This window comes from Condylura cristata, unplaced genomic scaffold (assembly GCF_000260355.1).
Source record: "Condylura cristata isolate star-nosed mole 26May11 unplaced genomic scaffold, ConCri1.0 scaffold00017, whole genome shotgun sequence".
Lineage (NCBI taxonomy): Eukaryota > Metazoa > Chordata > Mammalia > Eulipotyphla > Talpidae > Condylura > Condylura cristata.
This window is the reverse complement of record NW_004567118.1, coordinates 155,026-165,091: the sequence shown is the minus strand read 5'-3', so window position 1 is coordinate 165,091 and position 10,066 is coordinate 155,026. Positions and strand designations below refer to the sequence as shown.

Here is a 10,066-nt window from a genome sequence, read left to right as displayed (position 1 = left end):
TTTTAATAAAGATTTATTTATTCATACAGAACTGGGGTATAGGCTGGAGACGCGGAGGGTGAGAGGATTCACCAGAGACAGAGTGGGGACAGGAGCAGGCAGATTGACGAAGTGCACTGCTGAGCAGGGGGCGGGCCAGGAGAGGTCTGCCTCGCCATGTGGATCTCCTCCGGGGCAGGCGGGGATCGAACTCATCCGGAAGTGGCTTAAGCTTCTTAGTGCTGTGCTTTAACCCGCTGCACCACCAGGGAGGACCCTGCCTTCCTTTTTCTTAAACAGCAGACTGAGCTATGAATCATGAGAACATATTTTTTGACTATACTTTTTGTAAACCAGGCACTGTACCAGGTGCCGGGAATATCACAGTAATATCACAGATGCGGCACTCCCAGGCTTGGAGGACAGAGGCATGCCAATCAAGGATGACCTTGCAGAGGGAGAGGGTTATGGGGTGGGACGTGCGAGATTTTTCTGTGAAGGGTCTGGTATTGGCAATCTGAAGTTTGAGGGCCCTGTGGTTCTTGGCCTTGGGCCTGGGCTACTCACCTCTGCCATGGAAGCTGCCATAAGCTAGTGCAAGTGAAGGGTGTGGCTGTGTTTTCAAAAATAGGTGACACGCTCCTTTGGCTCATGGGTCATCCCCCTGCTTTTGAGCAGTCTAACTTTTGTTATGTTCTCTTGTTAAAAAAATCCCGAGCTCTGTGCTGCCTTTTCCCTGAGCTCTCTGTTAGTGCCCCGGGCGGTTGTGACACAACACAGACCCTGAGTGTCTCTGCTTTAGATGCATCTCATCCTCGGCAGGCCCTTCCCAGACCCTGAGCAGGCCTAGTGTTCCTGCTTGATTCTCACAGCAGCTTTGATGGGCCTTTATCATGCCCTTAAATTGCTTCTTCAGTCACCGGTTTCCCTCTGCAGGCCATAACACAGGGACTGTGTCGGTCTCATCTATTGTGATACCCTCAGACCTGTCTCACCCACCTATGCAGACGGTAGTTCTTAAGTGGTGCTTGAATGAATTCATAGGACCTATGGTTCCTGGGAATCAGGCAGGCTTGGAAACAGCTTGTATCTGTGGGAAGCATTTTGGCTGCTTGGAGAAGGAAGGAGATGGAGGTGGGGGGAGGGCTGCTACATCCATGTCCCCAGGGTGTTGCTGTCCCCGTGGGTGGTGGAGAGCAAGGGACCCCCATCTGTGACCCTGTTCACCTGCCTTTCCTAGAGTGCTCACCCCTTCAAGGGAGAAGGACAGTGAAGAAAGGGCCTCTCGTAGTTTGATTGAGATGTTCCAGGAAAAGCGGGTGTGGAGCAGGGGACGCATCTACGGGGAGAGGGGGTTCATTTAGTCGCGAAGTCTCACAGTTCCTCATCCACAGGTATGAACATGGATTTTCCCATTCTACCCCCACCTGTACCTTTTCCTCTCCTCATGTCAGAAGAGTGGCTGTTCTTGCTTTCTGGTCTAACATCTCTTCACCTGTCGGTTGTCATGATCCTTGCTGGACATCTTGTTCACTTATGAAAATCATTGGGCTTGGGGTTTGGTGACTGGAGTTATGGGGAACAGAGATGATGATACCCTGGAAGGGTATAAGTGACCCCCAGGGGGAGTTTTTCTGGCTGACTGCTGGGAGAATCCTTTTCCACCTTAGGAGATGGTACCCCTTCCCTCATTTCCTATGTCGTTGCTCTAGAATTCCAAGTCCTGCCCCCTCCTCACACCCTCACTCTGAACCATTTCCAGGCCTGACTGAGGGTCTCAGAATATAGGAGGAGACTCTTCTCATTCTTTAGTCTCTTCCCCAACTCATGCCTCTGGGTACGTTCTCTTGGAAGGTCTGAGGCACCTCTGGGCAGTCAGGGGGGGACTTCAGGGATTTCCTGCTGGCCAAGTGCTGCTCAGCCCACAGGGGGGGGCTCTCTCATGAGGCCCTGATAGAATACCTGTGTAATATTTGGTACATACCTATGCTAACAAATTACTCAGGGCTTATCTGAAATTCGCTTTAACTGGGCTTCCTGTATTGTTTGTCAAAGATGCCAAATCTTCTCTGACCTTGGGCTGCCCTTCTTGGAGGCTTCCCACTGTGGCTGGGAGGCCACAGAGACCACCTGATTTGTTTTCTGCTTCCAGAAACCCAAGTATCCACCCTTTCCAGTGAAGATAACTGATTTCCACTCTTTCTCCCCAAGACCTCCTAGCATTCTACCTGTCCTGCCCACCCTCGCAAAACAAAATTCTCTTTGAGGCTTGCGGGTCAGCCCTACCTCAGTCTTCCAGAGAATTCCCAATTGCTATTCCCAGAAGAACTGGGTCCCTTGCCTCCAGGGCACTCAGACACTGGAAGCTCAGAGCCTCTGCTTCCTTTAATGACAGACAGGTTGTAATTTGGTGGCTTGGGAAATAGCCAGAAGGGTTAGTGGTGATGGTTGTTTTTGAGTGGTATGTGGTGAGCACAGGGTGTGTTTAGAGAAGGCTGGAGACAGTGTGGAGAGTGGGAGTGAGTTCCTCTGCAGACGTATCAGCACTCAATTACAAACACCTAATTACATAACACCTGAGCAGTCTGGAGCCAGATCACCATCAGACACACCTGCGGTTGGCGGGAAGCAGCGCTCTCCAGCGTGAACCCAGCCTGGCTCCCACAGGGTGACACTCCCCTGTCTGTGTTGACTGGGGTTGAACAGGAAGTCAGTTCTCAATGAGGCTGGGATTTTAGATGACTAAATTTTTTGGGAAGGAACCCAAAATATTGTCTTGGTTGGCAGGCCTCCTGGGCTTTAAGTTGCTCACCAGGTCCTTAGGTTTCCAGTTTGCAGGGATATAAATATCTGAGTCAGGGTGACAGACTTAAATGCCTACAAGAGCTAGGTTGGTAGCTGTTTCCTGGGGGGAAACAGCCAGTTAGAACAAACACCAGCAGTAATGGCAGCTGAAGTTTACTGAGCACTGACTTTGTGCCATGCACTGTTCTGAGTTCGGAGTATTTAACTGAATTATTCCTCCTAACAAGTTTTTGAAGGTGACACTATTCATGTTGCCAGTCTTCAAGATGGAGGAGCAGGAAACAGACACCAGAAATGTTAAATAACTTTTCAGGGTCACATATCAAAGCACAAGGGATTCAGAGCCAGGCAGTCTGGCTCCAGAGGTCATGGTAGCACAGACTCAGAGACAAGTCACACTTTGCCTCCATCTGGGGGGAAAGTAAGTGGTAAGGACCTGGCAAAGCAGACAGCATGCTGAAGCTAAGTGTCGCCTCTGCTCTGCTCTAGAACTTTTGCATTTTTTTTTTTAAAGAGAGGTAGAATAATCTGAGACTTCAGGGGGAGAATCTCTTAACTATTTAATGTTGCCCACCAAGCCAAATTTTTTTTTAATGATTTAAAAAATGTTATGCATTCAAGAACTGAGGTATAGGCCAGAGGTATTGGGGCTGGGGAAGGAGTAAGAGGACTCACCAGAGACCGAGTGGGGAGCAGAACAGGCTGACTGGCTGAAATACACTGCTGAGGGGAGCAGCAGGGGAGACAGGAGAGGTCTGTTTCTTGCCATGTGGGTCAGCTCTCTGCTGCCTGGGATCAAAGTCATGCTGCAGTGGCTGGCGATAGCTTTGTGGCGCTGAGACTTTAACCCCTGCACCACCAGAGAGGCCCCAGACCAAATTTTTAATGAGCACTTGGGTGGCCACTCTGAGTGGGCTGGCTCCTACCTGCAAGTGTCCACAGATTCTGTTTCCCACACTCAGAGCAGGCTACTACCCTAAAGAGTTGACTGCTCCTTGAAAAATTTAATTAGTTCAGTTTATAAATTCTGTTCCTTTCAGAAAGCTTTCTAGTGCTTTGTCAAGACAATCTTATCCGTAGCCAGTTCAAAAGATTCCTTCTCCTTTTACAACCACCCTGGTCTGTGTTCTCTCCTGACAGAGTGTCCCAAGGGTGCTGACATCCTGGTGGTCCTGCTTTCCGTCATGGGGGCCATTCTGCTCATCGGCCTTGCTGCTCTGCTCATCTGGAAGCTCCTCATCACCATCCATGACCGGAAGGAGTTTGCTAAATTTGAGGAAGAGCGAGCCAGAGCAAAATGGGACACAGTAAGAGGGGGGCTGGGCAGGGTGGTTTTTTTGAAGTGGAGGAGACAGAAGTCTTAGGTGGTCAGGCTAGCCAGCACCACAGCTCCCCAGGTTGGCACCTTTCTGGAAACTTCGAGGCGCTGGGACTATCCCACGGTCCTTCTACCTCCTGAAAATCACCCAATTCTCTTGCAGCTCCCAGTGACCCTGGGCCACATAGTGAGTGGTGACTGAGCACAGACAACACCGTGCTCTGCTCTGAACACTGTGAGAGATGAAAAAAGCAACTTATTTTACCACTGAGGGAGACAGGACAAACTTGAGACTCTCCCATTAAGGACATCCAGTCCAAGGGATTAAATACAACCAAAAAATACAATAATAGCCAACATTTATTGAGGATTTACGATGCATCAGGAACTGATCTAAATGCTTGTTATATATTAACTTGTTCATCCCTGTAATGACCCTGTGGGGTAGGCAGTATTATTATTCCCATTTTGTAGATCAGAAATTGAGCACAGAGAAGTACATTTTCTGGTTGTAGCGGGAGTTACGTTATGATAGGCGTCACTTTTGGGGTGATCCTTTTAGAAATAGTGGCGGGTTCCACCTTTGCTCTCCTCTTTCACACTCCCCGTTTCCATCTGTGTGACTAACGTGTAGTAAGCTGTTGGTCGATGACATGTATTCCAGAGAGCAGACTTCTCAGATGAAAGATAGACCTTGAAGGGAGGGCAGAACTGACGCTTCGCTGCAACACTCTCCTATTCCCTCTGCAGGCCAACAACCCACTGTATAAGGAGGCCACCTCCACCTTCACCAACATCACCTACCGGGGCACTTAGTGACCAGCCGCCTCCTTCACATCACTGTCAGACTGTCCCAGGCCTGTGGCGCCTCTGTCTCCATGCTTCCAGGGACGCTCCACGGGGCAGGACTGGGGTTCGGCGTGGGGTGGTTTGGGAGAAGGTCAGCAGGTGGGAGTGTAGGTCTCTGTGCCTGTGTGCATGTGGGGAGAGTGTAACTTAAGACTTGTGGTGTATTCCAGATAGTCCGAGCTCCTCAGTCTTCGTCCTCAGAACACCTCCTTCAGGGATTCTTCCTGCCTAACCCAAGGGTGGCCTACAAAGCTAAGTAGCTGTTCTTTGTTACCTCAGTGCGACGTCAGCTTTCCTTCTTGGGCCGTTCTCCCTGAAGAGAAAGGCAGGGCTAAGGTCTCTCATTCCAGAGGAATGAACAGCAAACTTTGACTCTACCTGAGATTTTGGTCTGCGGTCCTGACTCTCAGTGGCTATGGTGGGAACTGCTGGGCCTTGCAGCCTTGTCTCACCTGCACCTCCAGCTCTATCCACTTCCCTCAAGCTGAAGGAGCTGGAAGAGAGCAGTACAGCCAGAGCTGCCTGTGCCTTTAACCATCAACCACCACCTCAATCTCTCCGAAGGGGAGTTCTTGCTACCTAATTCTTCAGTCCTTTGGGTGAGGAGGGCAGGCCCCCCTCTGGGGTCATGTATGCCAGGGTCCCCAATTCATGATCAGAGTCCTTCAGATTTGCCCTCATCAGCAGTTCTAATCTCAAGGTGTGTAACCACCTCTTTACCTCCAACGAGCACACTCACTGCTGTAGACAGTTGCTACCTGGGAGAATGCTATGGTTAGAACCAGAGGTCACCCCCTTCTCACCCCAACCCCTTCAGGTATTCTGCTCCTTGTCTACAGCACCTCACATGCCCAACCCTGGGTTTATGTGCTACATCCATCCATGGGGCTAATTGCATTTATCTACCTCCTGGGTGTTTTGTGAAGGAATCTGAATCTGAATCCTAGGTCTCTGCTGGACTTAAGTCCAGGGTGAAATGACGGGCTAGTTGTATCAGCGTGTGTGGCCTATTCTGTGACTGGGCAACCTCATTTTAACTCAGTCTTTAATCTGTGAGGCCACAAGTGCAGTTTTACTTACTTTTTCTCATGGGACACCTGAAACCACAATGAGGCTAGCTTAATCTATAGGAACATGTATGTCAACACTTGCATTATATTTGTGATTTTATTTGCTGAGGAGGAAGGAGAATATAAAAAAATCACAGGCTTGATCAGAACAGAGACACACCCTTTGGCATCATTCATAGTAAGTCAATGCCCAGTAGCTGGGTCTATACAGCTCTCTCATCCTGAATATCCATGGGGATGATGGTCCTGTCCGTCCAAGGAAGAAAGGAAAGACCAGTAAACAGAAAATATAAGTCCTGGCCACAATATTGCAACCAAGGAATCTTTGATCATAATTAAGACTGTTCACTTCCTTCTCTGGGACTCAATTTTTTAGTGATGGATTTGCTCCAGAGAGTCTAGATCTCTTGCAGTGTTAACATCCTAAGCTGCTGGGACTTACTATGGCATCAACCCTGCAGATTTTGTGAGATGTTGAAACTGTTATTTCAGTTGGAAGAACATGAGAGACTGAGCATTGGCAAGAGATATCATTCCATATTACCTTTCTCAATAAACCAGCCTGATTCTGTCCCCTCTAAGAACCCCTTCTCCAACTTTTGTTAGCAGTAACATCTCCACTGAATTGTTATTGCTAAGTTCACTTTGCATACTTTTGTATTCATGTATTAAATGAGGAGGAGTCCAGAAGTAGATGAAAGGTGTATTCTATGTCTACATTCTGTGTCTCAGTTAATACTTAGAATTGGGAATAGAGCAAATGACTGAGACCTGTCTCATTTATGGATTATTACTTGTAGAGGGTGGTAAGGTGTTACACAGATTAATGGGGAAGTGATGAGCACAGGTCCAAGAGGTTTAGAACTTGGCTATAACCTTTAGCTGTGGAGCCAAGAGTACATGTGAGTGGTGGTTGGACATTTTTTTGAGATGTTTTATATAAAGAAACTACATGAGAAGTGGAAGAACATGTATCCCAAGGATGAAAAACATCAGTAGGAACCTTGCCTACGCTTCTGGAATAAGGCTCATGGCCTTGAAGACCAGTACTATTTATTTATATGCGGGAAGAGCTCAGAATTGTGTTCATGAGATAGCAAAGTAGCAGTCAGTTCTGGCATCATGTAGGGTGAACATCTAAGCAGTATTTTAGCATCTGACAATACTGCCCAAAGAAGGTGTCTGTGCCCATCTGCTCTGGAAGTAATTTATTTTCAATCTCAGGGTCCGTGGACAATAATGCCAAACTTTGAACATTCCTGACAAGTTGTCACATAAGGAGTCTGTCCTTTACCTCTCTGATGCTTCTAGATGATCCATGATTTCACGATACTTCTCTTAAGTATTTGTGGCTGAAATTACTTAAGTGTCTTCCTGACTTCCTAACCATTCCTGTGTTTGAGTTGTGCAACAGTGAATTAAAAATGCTTTCAAAAGAGTTGGCCTAAGGCTGCCCTGTGCTTCCTGTGTTGTTATTTCGGTTTCCTTTGGGTGAAAAGAATAAGTGTCATTGCCTCAGAAATGATTATTTTAGAACAAACATGTTTCCAAATGTAACGGAATGATGACTACCATGGGAACTGGAACTTTTCTTTAGACTGTAATAACATTTTAAAAATGAATAGGTTGTTACTGTTCTAAGAGTTTTTGTTTTTCAAATTAGAGATTATTTAGGATCACATGTAATCTCACAGATCAGATGGTCAATTTAACCTATGTTTTGTTTGCAGAAAGCACATATTAGCAAAATAAAGGTTGAATGGCAAGTTATTTACAACAACATTTAAATACCTAACTTTAATTTAGGGCAGTGGGTCTCACAGTATTGTTCTAGAACCAGCAATATTAATAACAACTGGGGAATGTTAGGAATAGATATTTACAGGTCCCACTCCAGGACTGTAGAGTCAGAAACTCTGGGGTGGGGGCTCAATGATCTACTTTTGAAATAAGTCCTCTTGGTGATTCTGATGCACAATTGAGAACAATTGATTTAAAGAGTTATCTGTATTCTGGCTTAGAAGTTTACAGCAAGTCAGCTCAATTACTTTAAGGTTAAGAACATAAATTGTCTTACAGATTCACAAAGTCAAATATCTGTCCACATAAATTAAAGATCTACTTAAAAAAAGATTTATTTATTTATGCATGCAATAACTGGGGTATATAGGCCAGAGGTATGGGGGGCGGTGAGAGGATTCACCAGAGACAGAGTGGGGAGCAGAACAGGCAGATCCACTCCAGGGGTCTGCTGTACCATTTGGGTTAGCTCCCTGGCCAGGGCTTACACTCATGCTGCAGTGACTGAGTAGCTTCATAGCCTGAGACTTAACCCCTTGTGCCACAAGGGAGGCCCAACCTAAGAAAACTTCTTATGTGCATCAAGCTGAAGCTAGAAAATACTCTTACAGCATTAATTGTTAATTAATTTTCCAGAGGGTACAGAAATAAAACTTTAGAATTTCATTTTTTTATTATTTAAATTTTATTGAACACCCAACAGTGTGGGACTGAAGTATGTTACAGAGCACTCATCACATAATCTCTGCCTTTGAGACCTACATTCCTTACATAATGTGCATTTTTTAAACACAATACAATGCATGACATCATAAAAAGATTATGTGAACACAGACAGACCTTTTATGGTGAATGTTTGTTTTATTTACAGTATGATGACTGATGACTAAATGAAATGGAGGACTTATGTGAAAATGAAGTGAAAGCTATATGTCAAACCATACTTGTAACCCTTTAACTGTTGTCTTCTGAAGCCTGACCTCTATAATAATAGCTAGAGCCCACTGGGCCCATTATAAGTAGATCAACTTGAAATTACAGCACATTCATTTTTATGTTTTATAATGATGTAAGGGAACAATTAGATATACTTGAAGTCACTAAATACTTTCGGAAACAACTTCTATATGTTTTTGGAACATATATATGCAAAAATATGAATTTCTGGAAACATCCCTAATTTTAGTTTGACTAGACCACACACAGAAGTGGTCTTAAATGCATGTGATTGGGGCTCACCATACAGTTAAATAAAACCACTTCATGTGGTTCTCAGGAATGGTTTGTATGTGAAAGGAAAGCATTGGTCAGGAATTTGATTATACTCTTTGCAGCTGCTAAAGTCCAACTGAAGTACTAGTGCATAGAAGAAACATTTTTAACCACATGTGCACTTTCTGACAGTAGACCAATGTACACAGGTTGTAAATATCTAGAGAGAAACATTTAGGGAATTTGAGAAATTTTTGGCCAAACCTCCATCACAAATTATTCTTTAGCAGTGTCCCTGAAAAGAACTTATCAAGAGAAAATTTCACAACTCACTTCCTGATCTGTTAGTTGGGTTGCCCCATGATTCATACACAATTTGGCACGATTCTTCGGAGAGGTCAGTGATGATTGCCTAAAGATTATTTAGTGGCCAATGGAAGTATTTTTAAGAAAAATAACAATATGATTTGCTTTTCCTGATTCTGATGACCACACTTTGTGACAGATCATGAATTGTGCCAGAATCTTTTCCTTTCTCACATAGTATCAGATTCTTGATTTTTAGTTGGGTGCACAGCTACTCAGAATAAGTCCTTGGTCTGGGTCTCTGGCGGGTCAGTGTGCCATGGCCACCTCGAGGACCGTGAGAGGAGCGCCCGCGATGCCCAATGAATGCCATGGCAGGCAGGGCGCAAGGCTTCCTTGCTGTAAGTCAGCGTGGGTCCCCGGGAAGGCAGGGGGACGGCCAGCAAAAGTAAAGTAGTGGGACAAAGGGCTTCGAGCTGTAGTCCAAGAAGGACAGGATGTTTTAACTGAAGGGAAGAAGGTAGCCAAAGGATGGACCAGGTCAGACCAGGGAGACACAGGCACCAGGGCGTGGCCAGAGCCCGGAAGAGCAGGGCGCGGGGAAGCTGGCAGGGGCCCTGGCTCCGCGAGGCGGGAAAGCGGCCACCGGCCCCGGGGCCGGGTGAGGTCACAGGCCCTTGTGAGGTGGGGACGCGCGCGACCGCGGCGCTCAGCGCTCGGCGCTCGG

General features: G+C 46.2%; 1 protein-coding gene across 1 annotated transcript in view; it reads left to right on the top strand.

Moving 5' to 3' along the window:
• The window catches only part of ITGB3 (integrin, beta 3 (platelet glycoprotein IIIa, antigen CD61)), a 32,683-nt gene extending 25,230 nt beyond the window's left edge, over positions 1–7,453 (top strand). The window contains exons 13-14 of the mRNA XM_004684047.2: positions 3,925–4,091; positions 4,853–7,453. Coding sequence (XP_004684104.1) covers positions 3,925–4,091; positions 4,853–4,918 — 233 coding nt within the window. The 3' untranslated portion in view covers positions 4,919–7,453. The remainder of the gene's footprint in view (positions 1–3,924; positions 4,092–4,852) is intronic.
• Positions 7,454–10,066: the final 2,613 nt, after the last annotated feature.